The 17,009-nt window shown below is 41.6% G+C and overlaps 1 protein-coding gene across 1 annotated transcript in view; it reads left to right on the top strand.

Moving 5' to 3' along the window:
- The window catches only part of ntrk3a (neurotrophic tyrosine kinase, receptor, type 3a), a 983,676-nt gene that overhangs the window by 258,325 nt on the left and 708,342 nt on the right, over window positions 1–17,009 (top strand). The window contains exon 3 of the mRNA XM_063066043.1: window positions 1,640–1,711. Coding sequence (XP_062922113.1) covers window positions 1,640–1,711 — 72 coding nt within the window. The remainder of the gene's footprint in view (window positions 1–1,639; window positions 1,712–17,009) is intronic.

The raw sequence follows: 17,009 nt of genomic DNA, 5'->3' as shown, positions 1-17,009 counted from the left end.
TTGCCGTTAACAGTGGACTGTTTTTTTCACATTTGATCTCTCAAGGTGCAAACATTACATTTGATCAGGTTAAATGTCATCTGCCAATTTATTATTGTAACTATAGATTGCACAGACAGTTGAATTTAAAGTGCCATACTCTGAAAAGCAATGGACCACGAGCAGGGTGAGTGCAGAGGGGGGATTAATCTCTTCTTTATTCAACATGAATATGATGGATGGCATTAGAGTCTTTTCTCATCAGTAAATCAAAGTGATTGAGCTTGGTGAAAAGAAACCAACTAAACCATTTGAGGTCCATTTACTTTCTGTCCTTAATTCACTGAAGGTTGGAGAAAAGGAAAGAACTAGATCATGGTGGAACTCTTGAGCAAAAGGTAGTGGAAAGCAATGTTAAATTTATCCCAAGGATATGAATGCATTAATCAGGTTTCTTCTCAGAAATGCCGACTTACTTTAACAGCTTAAGACCTCAAACCTCTAACCTTGTTCCAATTAGTTCAATGTTTGTGTTCTTTTTCTTAATCTTGACCGGCCTTTGGAGTCAGCAAAATGGCATCAAATGGACTGCAAGGCCCTGCTTAATGTTTGGGCCCAGGTAAACCATAGAGTTAATCAATTTAAGGTCAAACTCTTCACAAATTTTTTAATGATCAAGTCACTAATTATAGTCAAGATTGACAGGTTTTTAACCTTTACTGGAGTCAAGAGTATCGGAGATCAGGAAAGAATTGGATACAGTTTCAAAATCAGATTGACCATGACCTTGCTGAATGGTGGGGCAGGCTCAAGAGCCTCTTTTGGCATTTGGGACTTTCCAAAACTAGGCCCCAGGCCAATGTGCTGTCCCCAGCAGTCCATTGTATGTTTGGGTCTCTACTTCTAGTTCCTGCAATCAAAGCTGAGTTTTGTTATAACTGCACCAAAATTTGAATTCCCACTTGCCAGAGTATTCCTAGTTTCACTGCAGTTAAAGAAGCTCAACTCCCTGTCAATATACCAGAGATGCAACTGGTTTTCATCCGGTCAATAATTAATGCTTATATAATTTCTCTGTGGACCCAGATTTAAAACGGTTTAAATTTGCTAAATTCTTTAAACCTGAAGTTACCCTCTGTGCAGCAATATTTCAATGCCATCAAAAATCTCTCTCCAGCTCACTGAAGCTCTCTCTTCAATATATTGCCAGGACTGATTGCAGGGGAAAAAAATAGATTATCAGAGTCTCTGCTGTGATATGAGATACAGAAGGCATGGCAATCTGATTCAACCTGGGCCCCACTTCTTTGGTTTTGACTGAGAATCCTTGATGGCTCATTTGAGCTGAATGATACAGTGTGCAATGTGTACTAATATTAATCTAAGATGCCTGGCAAGGAAAAGTATCAGGAGAAAAACTGAACAAAGAATCTATTCATCGCTTTGATCTGAACTCATCAAAGGTACTTTTCATTTTTAATAAATGCTGAGGTTTGTTTCTTGGTCATTCTGCAGTCACTGTAGATGTTTAATTTGTACAGAGTACAAGCAGCCATGGTATTAAGGGTTTATCCAGTCCACCCATCTGGTCAGGTGCATAGTAAATCACAGTTTTGAGCCAACAGAGCTTGTAACCTCTTGCATTTGTTCTCATTTCCAGGACAATCATAAATTCAGGACTGCGGTCGATTGCGCCAAGAGCATTTGCCAAAAATCCTCACCTTCACTACATGTAAGTCATCTTGAGCTTAGGCTGGGCTTATAGAGGGTTAGGAGCTGAGTGTTTAAATTCAGAGGCTGAGGTAATAAAGATTACACTGCTATACAATCTATCACTCCAGAGACTTAAAACGTCAATGGCCCAGAGGCTTCTTTCTTTTCGTTAAATTAACATCCTTATGATACACGGGAGTTTGAACAAGCTCGGAAAGATTTGTGGAAAAAAAAAGACCTTGGAGGTTCCACAAGCTTGCTTGTGCTGTAAAAACACCTAGAAAATGGAATATTGTTTATTTATGAGAGAACAGGGTATGTTTAACTTATAGATATTCTGCCAGGGTTTGCTGCCAGATGAGAAAGGTTATGATGTTCTGAATATTCCACGTCACTGAGAGAGAAATGCTCAGCCTGAATTTTAAAATTTAAATTTTCATTGGTATTGCTGTCATGGAATGGAAGGTAATCAGTCAGCGTTAATGAGGAAAAATGTTATCAATCTTATCCTTTAAAGAAACTGCATGAAGATATTGTTATGCCTCACAATGATCCTGATTCAAGCCTTGGGACTGTAATGACTTACTGCAACTATACAGTTACCAGCCACCATGAGGTGTCTCCTCTGTGGCCCTTCTGTTCGTTGGGAAGCAGCGACTCAGCCTCAGGTAGTGCGGACTGATGCCTCACCCACAGTCTGCCATGATGACCTTCCTACAGCTGGTGAACAATGACAGCCCTTTCACTGGTGTATCTGATAGTCAGAGACATTCCCACTCAGTTCATACATGCTAACCAAAAATTCAAAATATTATGTGTAAAATAATATATTGTCTTTAAAGCATAATTAACCATCTTTAAATGGTTTAGGTGAAAATAAGGGTGGGCTGATTAGTGCGATTGTAGATGGCATAAAATTCAGTAGAGTTATGGATGGTGAGGAAGGTTGTCTTAAAGCTTTCCACAGGATGTAGACGAACTGGAAATCTGGGCAGAGAAATGGCAGATGGAGTTTAATCCTGGTAAGTGTGAGATGTGTATTTAGGGAGGGCAAATTCAAGTGGAAAGGATACATTAAATAGCATGATCCTCAGGAGCATTGAAGTACAGAGAGATGTTGGGATTTAATTCATAATTCATTGAACATGCCAAAGCAAGCATTTAGGGTGGCGAAGAAGTCATACAACATATTTTCTTTCACTGGTCAGAGCATTGAGTATAAAAATTGAGAAGGCATATTGTAGCTGTATAAAACTTTGGTTAGTCCACATTTGAAGTGTTGTGTTTACTTATGTTTGCGACGTTCCAGGAAGAATTTGTGAAGGCTTTGGAGAGGGTGCAGAAGAGGTTCACCAGGACTTTGCCTAGATTAGACAGTTTTTCACTATAAGAGGCTAGCTACAAAGACAAGTTGAACAAACTTGGATTGTTTTCTCTGGGACAACAGAGGCTGAGAGGACCTAATAAAATTAGAGTGGATTTCGGTAAATCAGGACATATCGCGAACTGCACATATTGTCCAATTAAGCGACTGCCCCAATTAGCTGAAGTTTCAAGGAAATAGTTAAAAATGTATGAAAAAAGACTATTTAACTGAGTAACAAATTATTTATTTAAATGAAATATGGAACAAATTAGAACACTAACTCTACTACTAGAGTACTACAAAGTGAAATCAAGCAACATAAGTGACAAGACTTCACTCCTAGATGAGTTCAAAGCCTTTTATGCTTGCTTTGACCATCAACACACGGAAGAAACTTCACAAAGCCCCATTGTCAATGAAGACCCTGTGATATTGGTCTCTGAGGCCGACATAAGAGCATCCTTCTGGAGGGTGAACCCAAGGAAAGCATCTGGTCCAGACAGGGTACCTGGCTAAGTACTAAAGACCTGTGCCAGAGTATTCACCGATATCTTTAACCCTTTGCTTCAGCTGTCTGAGGTACTCACCTGCTTTAAGCATGCTTCAATTACATCAGTGCCTAAGAAGAATGTATTAACCGGTCTCAATGACTACCATCCAATGGCACTTACATCCACTGTGATGAAGTGCTTTGAAAGGTTGGCAATGAAAAATATCAGTTCCTGCTTGAGAAGCAACTTGGACCTGCTCTAATTTGCCTACCGTCTAACAGGTCAAAGCAGATGCTATTTCATTGGCTCTTCACTCAATCCTGGAACATCTGGACAACGAAGGTGCTTACATTTGGATGCTCTTCTTTGGCTACTGGTTGGGATTCAATACTAACATCCCCTCAAAACTAATCAATAAGTGTCAGGACTTTAGTCTCAATATTTCCTCGTGCAACAGGATTCTTGATTTCCTCACTTGTAGACCCCAGTCAGTTCGGATTGTCAACAATATCTCCTCTACAATCTCTATGAGCACGGGTGCACCATAAGGCTGTGTGCTTAGCTCCCTGCTCTACTTGGTTAATACTGTAAGGCCAAGCAACATTTCCATGCCCTATTTAACTTTGTTGATGTTGGCTGAATCAAGGTTGGTGACAAATCAGCATGTAGGAGAGAGATTGAAAACCTGGCTGGGTGGTGCCACAATAACAACTCAGTATTAGCAAGCCAAGAAGCTGATTATTGACTTCACGAGGAGGAAGCTAGAGGTTGATGATCCACTCCTCATTGGGGTTCTGAGGTGGAGAGGGACAACAACTATAAATTTCTTAGAGAATCTGTTGGGTCCAGCACTTGAAGTGCCATTATGAAGAAAGCAAGGCAGTGTCTCTACTTTCTTCGAAGTTTACAAGGATTCAGCATGTAATCTGTAACTCTGACAAACTTCTATAGATGTGTGATGGACAGCATATTGACTTGTTGCATCACAGTCTGGTATGGAAACACCATGCCCTTGAACAGAAAAGCTTACAAAAAGTAATGGATATGGCCAAGTCTATCAGGTGTAAAGCCCTCCCCACCTTTGAGCATATCTGTATGGAGCACTGTTACAGGAAAAGACCCCTATCATCCAGGAACCCCACCATCCAGGCCATGCTGTCGCTTTGCTACTGCTATCAGGAAGAGGTACCGATACCTCAGGACCAACACCACCAGGTTCAGGAACAGTTATTACCTCTCAACCATCAGGCTCTTGGAACCAGAGGGGATAGCTTCACTCAATTTCACTGCCCCATTACTGAACTATTCCCACAACCTATGAGCTCATTTTCAAGGACGCTTTATCTCATGTTTTGACATTTTTTGCTTATTATTATTATTATTTATTTTTGCATTTGCACAATTTGCTCTCTTTTGCACATCGGTTATTTGTCCATGCAGTTGTGTGTGGTCTTTGATTCTATTATGTTTCTTGTATTTATGGTGAATACCTACAAGAAAATGAATCTTAGGGGTGTACATGGTGATGCGTATGTACTTTGATAATAAATTTACTTTGCATTTTGAACTTTAAAACTGTAGTTTCTAATAGTTAACGGTAGAGGAATTCATCAGGTATATACTGCTATATTTTTTTGATTGACTGTAAATGAACAAAATCAGTACAGACACTTATTGCAGAAAATGGACTGTCTTCATACAATGCTCATGACAATTGCATCCACTAAATCTTCAACTTTATTGTAACGTTCAAGATGATTGTTGATGTCTTCAAATTATTTGAAATTCCTAACTCGGTGAAGTAGTAAAGTCATTTCATTTATGCTCCCGGCTGTTTCTGGCATCTCCAAGTCTGAATGCCTGAAACCACAATGAGAAAAAAACCAATCTGCATTGTCTTACTGGGTTTTTTTCTCAACAACTATCAGTGAGCAAAATCACTGCCTTTTGAACACAAACACACACAAATGACGGTATTGAAAAACTGGCAACACACATCAAAGTTGCTGGTGAACGCAGCAAGCCAGGCAGCATCTCTAGGAAGAGGTACAGTCGACGTTGCAGGATGAGACCCTTCGTCAGGACTAACTGAAGGAAGAGTTAGTAAGAAATTTGAAAGTGCCGCTGTTACTGTCCTGTTAGTCCTGACGAAGGGTCTCGGCCTGAAACGTCGACTGTACTTCTTCCTAGAGATGCTGCCTGGCCTGCTGCGTTAACCAGCAACTTTGATGTGCGTTGTTTGAATTTCCAGCATCTGCAGAATTCCTGTTGTTTGCGTATTGAAAAACTGTTTGCTCTAAGCACAGTGTAGTATCTAACAGCCACCCAACTGCACGTGACTAAAGCTTGTTAGAAACTTCGCCAACTGTCACCTGTCCCAATTAAGTGGCATTGTGTCCCAAATAAACAAAGGGAATCCCACTATTTTCTCAATTAGTTTTTGTTGTTCTTTAAGAGTTGTCCCAAGTAGGCAGCTGCCCCGATTAGCCAATGGCCCAAATAACCGGAATATAAAATTATGAGTAGCATAGATAGGTAGAGAGTCAGTGCCTTTCCCCTAAGATGGAAATGTCAAACACTAGAGAGCAAGGATTTAAGTTGAGAAGAGAGAAGTTTAAAGGAGATTTACAAAGCAAGATTTTTTACACAGAGAGCAATGGATACCAGGGGAAATGGTGGAAGCAGATGCAAGAGAAACATTTCAAAGGCACACAAAGAATGGCAAAACACGGGCCATTTACAGGAATGAAATCAGTTTGGATGACACCATGGTTGACACAGACATTGTAGGTTGGAGGTCCTTTGCCGGTGCTGTATTGTTCTATGTTCTAAGTTCTAAATTAATCAAAACATGGACTAAACTTGTGCTGGGCAATAAATGTCAGCTAACATCCAGATCCTGATAATTGAATAAGTTAACATAGTTAACAAACTATTCCCCTTACCCTCAGTTACTTTAGTATGAAAATCAACATCCCCATTCAGATGAATGAGTTCACATTAAATGTGAGCGGAGTATACCTGAGGAGCCAAAACAAAGTGCATACGACTCCTCAGTTCAGGTTGTTATGAATGTACATGGACTCAATGTACCATCATTGGACAGTGCAGCTTGGCAGATTTGCTCCCTTGAACTGCCAACATATCAACATTTTTATGGATTTACGCAACAGTTTTTTTTTTGCTTGTCACACCTGGACCAACACACCACAGTAAATTCTTCAGGCATGTAAATGTATATAGTGAATAAAGTTGATCCTTGATCCGTTCTGTGTTATAGCATGTAGATAGTGGAGTCTGGAACGAGCATCTGCATTTAGCCAATGATTCCCTGTGGAGAACTAACCCACTCCCTTAGCAGTTGGCCTGCTTGGAAACAGTGTTCCATCTTCCTCATCATGACAACATAATTACATACTTTGGTGCATTCACTTAGGTGAAAATTTGCAGTGAAACAGATCTCTTCCGCAGCAGTTTCATCTTTTAGGCTAGGGTTTGGCTGCAAAAGTCTCTGGGTCTTTATTCACGCTAGAAATGGTTCTTGTTTCACCTTGACGTTATACGGCTTGCAGCCCTGTTATCGGTGAAAACATGCTCCAGTGCCAAGCACTGTTGTCAGTATGCTGGCTAGCTATCCACCACTAGAGGACTTTACATGTGGAGGCAGGGGCAATGCTGAATCTGCTGTTGGCTGTATCACCTGAGGCAACAGGTATAAAGAGAGGCTTTTCTGTTACAGATATCCTCTTTTGTTAGAACAAAGTCTTAATTTCCACATAGGCAACCAGACTAGCATTCAACAAATCCCTGAAGCAAAATAGTTCAGGTAGCAGAAATCAAAAATAAAATTTGAAAATGGTGGAAACACACTGTGGATGAGTCAGCTTTTGGGGAGTGAGAAAGGTTTAGAATGAAAGAAGTTTTATGTTGGAGAGTAATGTGTTTGTGGCAGATGCAGATATTAAGGAAAATGCTGAAGGCAAGGAAAGATTGGGCGATTCAAACAGTGATAATGCTGGCTGAAAGAGACTTGAAATGATATCCCTTTCATGCTCCATAGATGTTGCCTGACCCACTGTGTATTTCACCATTTAATGATTCTACTTTAGTTTACCACCACCTGCGATATTTTGCTTTTGTACTTTGTTGAATACTTGCCAGATTATTCATGTGGAAATTAAGGTTTTGTTCCAACAAGGCAGGGCATCTGGGACAGAAAAGCATCGTTTTTGCCTGTCTCCTCAGGTGATACAGACAACAACAGATTCTGGCTCCACATGTAAAGTCCTTCAGTGACAGACAGGCAACCCACGCACATACAGCAGTGCTTGGCACCGGCACATATTTTCACTGATAACAGAGCTGGGAGCAGGTGTGTAGAGGAGGAGACAAAAGAAACTTGAGAAGAGAGCGACAGAAAACTAAACACTAGAAATATGTGGTTGTTTGTCTGAAATTGCTGAATTAACATTGGTTTATTATTGTCACATGTGGCAAGATACAGAGAAAATTTTGTCTTGCGTCCTGTTTATTCAGTTTAGATCACTACACAGCATATTGAGCTAGAATAAGATAAAATAATAACAATGCAGAATAAAGGGTAAAAACTGAAAGAGTGTAGTGCAGGTAAATAATAAAGTGTAAGATCATAGTGAGGTACATGGTGAGGCCAAGAGTCCATCTTGTTGTACAAGAGGTCCATTCAATTGTCTGATAACAGTGGGCTTGAAGCTGTCCTTGAATCTGGTGGTATGTGGTTTCAGACTTTTGTATCTTCTGCCTGTTGCTCTTCTCATTGTTACCATCGGGAAGGAGGTACAGGTGCCTGAAGGCACACACTCAGCGATTCACTCAGCGCTATGGTGGCGCAGTGGTTAGCACAATGATTTACAGTACAGGTGATCCGGGTTCAATTCTCACCACTGCATTAAAGAATTTTGTATATCCTCCCTGTGACTGCATGGGTTTCCTCCAGGTGCTCTGGTTTCCTCCCACAGTCCAAAGACATACCGGTTGGTAGGTTAATTGGTCATTGTAAGTAGTTCTATGATTGGGCTAGGATTGAGTTGGGCGATTGCTGGACAGCATGGCTAAAAGGGCTGGAAGGGCCTATTCTGCAGTGTATCTCACTAAATAAATCTTCTTCTCCTCTGCCATCAGATTTCTAAATTATCATTGAATCCATGAACACTACCTCAGTTTTTTGTTTTTTCTCTTTTGCACTACTTATTTAAATTAACTTTTAAAATATAAATATAGCTCTTACTGTAATTTGCAGTTTTTATGATTACGTATTGCACAGTACTACCACTGCATAATAACAAATTTCACAATGCATGCCAGTGATATTGAACCTGATTCTGATTCTGATTTTGTTGGGACAGTGGAGAAGAGAATGTCTGGGATGGGTAGGGTCTCTGATTATGCTGGCTGCTTTACTGAGGCAGTGAGAAGTATCGGCAGAATCCATAGAGAGGGGGCTGGTTCCTGTTATGTGCTGAATGTAGAAGGCTGTGATGTGCTTAGTTGGATGATAAAATGTTATTCCTTGATTTGATCTTACACAGAGTCAGATTCATAGAGCTATACAGCATGGAAAGAAGCTCTTTGGCCCAAGTTGTCTATGTTGATGAAGTTGCCTAATTGAGCTAGTTGCATTTGCCTGAATTTGGTCTATACCCCTTTATTACAAGGGTTCCCAATCTTTTTTGTGCCGTGGACCAATACTATTAAGCAAGGTGTCCGTGAACCGCAGGTTGGGAACCCCTGTTCTAAAACGTTCCTATCAATGTACCTGTCCAAATTTTTTTTAAATACCATAATTTTATCTGCCTCTACCACTTTCTCTAGCAGCTTGTTCCATATCTGCAAAATCTTCTGTTAAAAAGTTGCCCCTTAGGTTCCTTTAAAATCTTTCCCCTCTAACTTTTAACCTCTTGGTGCTGGCCACATGTGTCCTGCAGAAAAGACTGTGGGGCTATTCAGCCAATCAATGCCCCTCATTATCTTATAAACCTCTGTCCGTTCTCAGCCTTCTCTGTTCCAGGAAACAATGTCAAGGCAAGTCAAGCCAAGTCGCTTTTATTGTCATTTCAACCATAACTGCTGGTACAGTGCACAGTAAAAACGAAACAACAATCCTCCACGACAATGGTGCTACATGAAACAACACAAAAATACACTAGACTACGTGAAACAAACAAAACTGCATTAGACTTCAGGCCTACACAGGACTACATAAAGTGCACAAAACAGTGCAAGACAGTACAATAATTAATAAACAAGACAATAGGCAAAGTTAAGGACAAATTACAATATAATAATAAATGATGTAAATGTAAACAATGTAAACAATGTTTTAGCAGGAATTGAGAAAGAAATGAGCAAAAATTGCAAAGGGAGTGAAGTGGTGTTCAGTTGAGTGTGTGTGTGTGTGTGTGTGTGTGTTGGTGTCAGACTAGACTCTGGGAATTGAGGAGTCTAATGGCTTGGGGGAAGAAACTGTTACACAGTCTGGTCATGAGAGCCTGAATGCTCTTTTGCCAGATGGCAGGAGGGAGAAGAGTTTGTATGAGGGGTGCGTGGGGTCCTTCACAATGCTGTTAGCTTTGCGGATGCAGCATGTGGTGTAAATGTCTGTAATGGCAGGAAGAGAGACCGTGATGATCCCTTCAGCTGACCTCACTATCTGCTGCAGGGTCTTGCGATCCGAGACGGTGCAATTCCCGAACCAGGCAGTAATTCAGCTGCTCAGGATGCTCTCGATACATCCTCTGTAGAATGTGGTGAGAATGGGCGGTGGAAGATGGACTTTTCTCAGCCTTCGCAGAAAGTAGAGATGCTGCTGGGCTTTCTTAGCTATGGAGCTGGTGTTGAGGGACCAGGTGAGATTCTCTGCCAGGTGAACACCAAGAAATTTGGTGCTCTTAACGATCTTTACGGAGGAGTCGTCGATGTTCAGAGGAGAGTTGTCGCTCCTAGCCTATCTAGCCTCTCATCTTAACTCAGACCGTCCAATCCTGAAACGATTCTTGTAAAGGGAGAAATCCATGGCAGGCGGTGGAGAGTGAGGGCTGGAGCAGTGGCAGAGACTGAGGTAGTTTGGGTAGCAACCGATCTGATGGCATGAACATTGATTTCTCTAACTTCCAGTAATTTTCCCCCTTCCTCTTCTCTCTTCTTCCAATCCCCACTCTGGCTCTCCTCTTGCCTCTTTTCTTCTCCACTCCTCATCTGCCAATCACCTCCCTCTGGTGCCCCTCCTCCTTCCATTTCCCCCATGGTCCACTCTCCTCTCCAATGAGATTCCTACTTTTCTGGCCTTTCCCTTTTCCACCTATCATCTCTCAGCTTCTTGCTTCATCCGCCTCCCCCTCCCACCTGGCTTCACCTATCACTTTTCAGCTCGTATTCCTTCCCCTTCCCTGCCTTCTTGCTCTGGCTTCTTCCCGCTTCCTCTCCAAAGCTAATGAAGGTTCTCGGCCTGAAATATCGACTGGTTTTCCCCTTTCCATAGATGCTGTCTGAACTGATGAGTTCTTCCAGCATTTACTCAAGATACTTGTAAATCATTCTTGCACTCTTTCCAGTTTAACGAGATGCATTCTTTAGAAGTGTAACCAGAACTATACATCGTAATCCATATTTGAAGTTAATAACATCTTGTAGAGCTGTAACATGACATCCCAACTCCTGTACTCAACAACCTCACAGATGAAGAGCAGAGTCACACTCACAAAATCCTGGAGGAACTTGGCAGGTCAAACACCATCTCTGGAAAGTTCAAACTTCAAAGTAAATTTATTATCAAAGTACATACGCCACCATATACAACCCTGAGATTCATTGTCTTGCGGGTATGCTCAATAAATCCAACCCTCATCAGAAGATGAGTGCGTTAAATGCCTTCTTTCCCAACAGAAAAAGGGAGGACAACAAAGACTAGAATGGGAAAAGAATGGAGAACTAAAATGAGAAGTAATGGAAGCTCAGGTCACTATTGTGGACTGAATGAAGATGTTCTGCGAAGTGTTCCCCAATATGTTACTTTTGAAAGTAGGTGAAGCTAGGTCAAGAGCAACAAATGCAGTTAATGAGCTGGAATCGGCATTGTCATTATGTGCTGTGTTGTACGACGTAGGAGATCATAGTCTTTCTATGACCATGATTCTTCTTGACATATTTTTCTACAGAAGTGTTTTGCCATTGCCTTTGCCTGGGCAGTGTCTTTACAAGATGGTGACACCGACCATTATCAATACTTTTCAGAGATTGTCTGCCTGGCATCAGTGGTCGCATAACCAGGACTTGTGATATGCACCATCTGCTCATACGACCGTCCACCACCTGCTCCCATGGCTTCATGTGACCCTGATTGGGGAGACTAAGCAGGAGCTACACCCTGTTCAAGGATGACCTGCAGGCTGGTAGAGGGAAGGAGCGTCTTGCACCTCCTGTGGTGGAGACGTATCACCATCCCACCACCCAGTTGGAATAATTATGTTAATCACTGCTTCACTTTGTAAAGTCTTTGGGTTCCTGTTCAAAAGGACGGAGGAAGTTAAAGGCAGATAGTGGTTCTCCTGTGAAGGTGCCTTGGGAAGGCCTGTGGTTATTGGCAGAAGGGTAGAAATCTGGACCACAGCATCCTGGAAACAACCTCATTTTGAAATGCTGAATGGAGGGAAGAGAAGGAAATGTTTCTGTTAGAAAAGTCAGACATTTTGGAGGAAAATTAATTGAACATTGAGGCCTTGAGGCACTCTTTCAGTCAACTCAAGAGTCTATTTCTACACTGTATGCCCTTATGACTATATGGAATCCTAATAGAACTCTGGACAGGAGGCAAAGGTAAGACCAGGAGTGATGGATTTAGGGAATATGAGAGAAAGGAAAATGTGAAGAAGTGAACTTCTCTGCTCACTTCCTGATTATCAAATGACAGGTAAATAGCTTCAAAGTACAAATTAAATTTATTATCAAGATACGTATATGTTACTGATCATTACCTTGAGATTCATTTTCTTGTGGGCAGTTACAGGATAAAAAGAAATATATTAGAATTTTCCGAAGAACTATACATAAACAGACAAAGACCCAGTACAAAATGGGCAAAACTCAAAGGCTACTCCTAGAATCATGTTTCTATGTGTACTCTGTCAGCCGATTAGTGACGAAAATGAAGTGGTCTGTGGTTCTGTATCACCAGAGATAGAGGCATCAATGGTTGGTGCCTGCACTGGAAAGAACCCAATACATCTCATGAATTCCATTCATTGCTGTTGATGTTTTGAATGTTGTCATGGATCAAGATGTGGGAACAGGCCACGAGCCATTGTCAAGGTTATGGCATATCACTGTTCCACATACATAAGTATAAAATTATGTGCGAGAGACATTAACAGGTTTTCTTTGATTGAAAATTACACAGCACAATTGTTCTTTTGCAATGAAGTCATGATTTATAATTACAGCTGCACAATCCTTCAAACCCTGTCATTTCCTCTGTTAATCTGCAACCTGTCTCTGATTAGTTCTCACAACGAAATTAATTGTCTGCCAAAATAAGAGGGGTTGAAACAGAGACATTCAGCGTGGGATGTACACATCCTCTCTCTCTCTCTCTCTCTCTCTCTTTCTCACTCGGAGCTGTCAGCCTGTCAGAGCTCGCTACATCCTCCAAATTTATCCCTAATTGTCTTTCCAGCAGAGCCCCACATTTCATGTGTTCGCTGTGGGAAGAGGCTGAAATGAGAAGTGTAACCAGGCCACAGGAAGGGTAATTAAACGTCAAATGGAAATGCACATCTGCACAAATTTTAACTTACTCAGCTCCATTTAACTCCGCAATCCTGCTTCAGTTCCCCAGACCACAGGCAGAAAGTAACTAATTTATCTATATGATGGATAAATGTTTTCTTTCTCATTGTTCGATTTGGATGTGATCTTAGATAGCCATCTAATGCTTGGGAAATTGGATGTGATTGGCTGGGGAGGGACAGACAATATGCACCTCCACTGTGCCTCTGAAGAAAATGGACAAATTATAGATAAGGCTTCTGAGGTTAATGTCGATCAGAGCTGTGTAACATGGATATAGGGAACTAATCTGTGCACAGAAGGCAATGGGTTACTCGGTTACCAGAGGAGCATGTACAGAATTCAGTTAGTCAGAAGTATCACTATCTGTAAAGGCTTCAGTTTGACATATGCATTGAAGAGGACTGGTTCATGTTCATATGATACGTCAAAATATTCTATTATTATGGGGATAAGGCAGGAACTGTATACTGATTGTGGATGATCAGCCATGATCACAGTGAATGGCGGTGTTGGCTCCAAGGGCCAAATGACCTACTCCTGCACCTATTGTCTATAACAGGGGTTCCCAACCCAGGGTCCATGGACCTCTCGGTCAATGGTAGGGGATTATGGCATAAAAAAGGTCGGGAACCCCTGATGCTTGGTGAGTGCTGTTGACTTGCTGGGCTGAAGGTCCTTTTTTTCTGTGCTGTATGACTCTGTCTCTCTCTTTCCATGAGGATTGGTTTGCTCAGGGGCATCGAGTGTTTGTACAGAAGTGAACCACCGAAATACAGTATTTGTTCAGGACTGGGTCAACGCAGGTAGGTGCTCGCAGTAGCTGGACTGTGAGCCAAGCACGCCAAGCTCGGGCACAGAGTAGACATGAACCAGGCATGCTGAACAACATCTGAAATCCAAATAACCATGTTTCATTCAAGAATTAGTAAGCCAAAAGCCTGCCAAAAACATAACTAGCTTTGACAGATTTTTTCTGTGTTGATTTACTTCTCCTTCTGTTCCATATGTAGCCGGTACTTACTGAGTACTGGCTTCCTTATCCTTCACTGCACAAACAGCCTTGAATCCTGGTAGTACTCTCACTCCCATTTAAGTGGCAATGCCACCAATACAAAGCGTCCAGCATCACACCTTATACTCTCAGTGTCTGTTTTATTTGGATTATCTAAAAGATACCAGTTTGAATTATGCTTAAAATATGTGAGTGGCATAGTGTCAATGTAGATATTGCCTTAACTCGTGAAATACTGACAAATACCTAGGGGAAGGAAGATGCCAAGATATTTGGCTTGTCTATTAATAGTGCAACAGTAACCATATAACTAATGATATTCACATAGAACTCCATTGACACTACACCTCAAGGTCAAGGAGGATCAGTGGAAAGTAAAGATTCAAAGTCCATTTATTATCTGTGACAACAGACCAAATTATCAGAAGATTGATGCCGATAAGAGGACAATGGGGGAACATTCAAAATGCTAATAAGAGAGAGACGAGAGAGATTACCAAAAGGAGACACGGTTCTGAGTATTGTCAGAGACCGGTTGCTTTGAACCCGAACTGTTTGAAGTTTGATGGACAGGCGATACCCCAGCAGGGGGATAAAAGGAACAGGTTCGCTAAGGCAAGACACACACGACACCACGAGGTAACGAGACCCTGGAAGCGGTGTGCCCCCACAAGTTGGCGGGAGTTTTTGAGGTATGGTCGCGAGACCAGCCACAGACGCACAGGGTGGAAAGGTGCGGTCGGGCGGGAACCCGGTGTGTGTGTCCGCCCTTGCCTGGGTGCCGGGTTCACCGCAGAAGAACGATCGTATCTGGAACGGAGGGGTCACAGTCGGTGACCTCAGAAGACACTACAAAGGGCTCGCCCGAAAGCTAACTGCGAGGAGTATCGAAGGTCTGTTTGGAATCCGATTTGCATATTCATTCGTTCTCTCTCCCTCCCCAACGGCACAACAGCGATTACTGCGAACTGAACTAAATTGAACTGAACTCTGTGTCACTTGAGAGTGATCATTTTACCCCTAGACTGCGATAGAGCTTGATTGATCCTATTATCTTAGTTCTGTGTACATGTGTGTTTATTCATTGCTAACCTGTTGCATCTATATCCTCACTATTAGAGTACTGTGTTGCTTATTTCTTTAATAAAACTTTCTTAGTTCCAGTAATCCAGACTCCAACTAAGTTGTCCATTTCTGCTGGTTTGGCAACCCAGTTACGGGGTACGTAACATATCAAAGAATGTATAAATTATACTACCTTGAGATTTGTTTGCTTACAGGCAGCCACAGAGCAAGAATTCCAAAAGACCCATTTAAAAAAAAACACCAACCCCCAATAAGCACAGAGAGAAAAAAAACACTATCATGCAAACAGTAGAAGCGAGTAACAACAACAGCATTCTGGATCAAAATGAGTCCTTAGATCCAAATCCCCAGAGCAGCCTGAGTAGGCCCAAAGCCTCGGTGTTCTGTCCGTCATATTAGAGGGGAAAATCGGCACAAAGTTTGCAGGCATGAAGCACAGCAGCCGGGGGCAGTCTCACAGCCTTAGCATCGTGGAGAGAGGAGCCTGCAGTGTATCTGGGCCAGGATTTAAATTGTCCGAACAGCAGAAAGTCATGAACTAAAATGAACATTTAGGTCCCGGTTCATCGCCATTAATTGTTTAGTGGATGTTTAGCTCATGGGCTTGTTACCATTATGTATCTCTTTGCAACTGCTGAATAACAGGGGTATACTGATGATTTAACATACCCGTGAGCAAATCTGCACATTATTGGTGTACATATGCTAGCTTGTGACTGACGACGTATTGAACTTCCCACCTGATTCTGGTGTCTCCATCTCATAGGAAATTTGCTGTCATGATTAAGGTCTGTACTTGAGCATTAATTGTAAATCGTGCACCATTCCACAGCTGATCAGCTTTAGAACCAGCAGCTCACATTGTGAATTCTACATTTACCCTTTTGGCCAAACTCACTTGTTGCCTTCATTCATTTAGACCAAAAGATAAAGGAGCAGAATTAGGCCACTTAAGCCTCTCCAGTCTTCACCATTTCATCATGGCTGATCCATTTTCACTCTCAGTTCAAATCTATGAGACATTTAGTATTTAAAGTTCAGGTCCTGAAAAGTTCAAAGTCCAACGTGTAAAGTTTTATTTAACTTTTATTAGACTTCATGAAAGAAACACTTTGATGTATTTCTCCATTACACTTTTACATTTTACAGAAGGATAGGAAACACATTAGGCAATCCAGCCCCTCTGGCATATTTTGCCATTCTATGACTGAACTATACGATAATCCAATTTACCGTCCTCTAGTCCACTCCCTCAGCTAACAGAACTTTTATGTTAATTTTGAAGAATTTAATTGTCTTGAGTATCAAAAGCCTTTTTGGGGAGAATGTTTCATATGTGTATCACTTTGGCCTTTCTGTCAGGAGAAATGGAAGCAGAGTATTTGAGTAGTTTTAAGGCAGAGGTAAACAGATAGTTGGTAAAGTGAAGGGAGTGAAGATTACTGAGGACAAATGCAGAAACGAGGATACATCGGATCAGCCATGATCTAAATGAATGGTAGTGTATATTGGTGAGTGGTGAAACAGGTTCAAGGACTGA

This window comes from Mobula hypostoma, chromosome 13 (genome assembly GCF_963921235.1).
Source record: "Mobula hypostoma chromosome 13, sMobHyp1.1, whole genome shotgun sequence".
Taxonomy (NCBI): domain Eukaryota; kingdom Metazoa; phylum Chordata; class Chondrichthyes; order Myliobatiformes; family Myliobatidae; genus Mobula; species Mobula hypostoma.
Note: the sequence above shows the minus strand (reverse complement) of the source record. Positions and strands in the feature narration are given on the sequence as shown.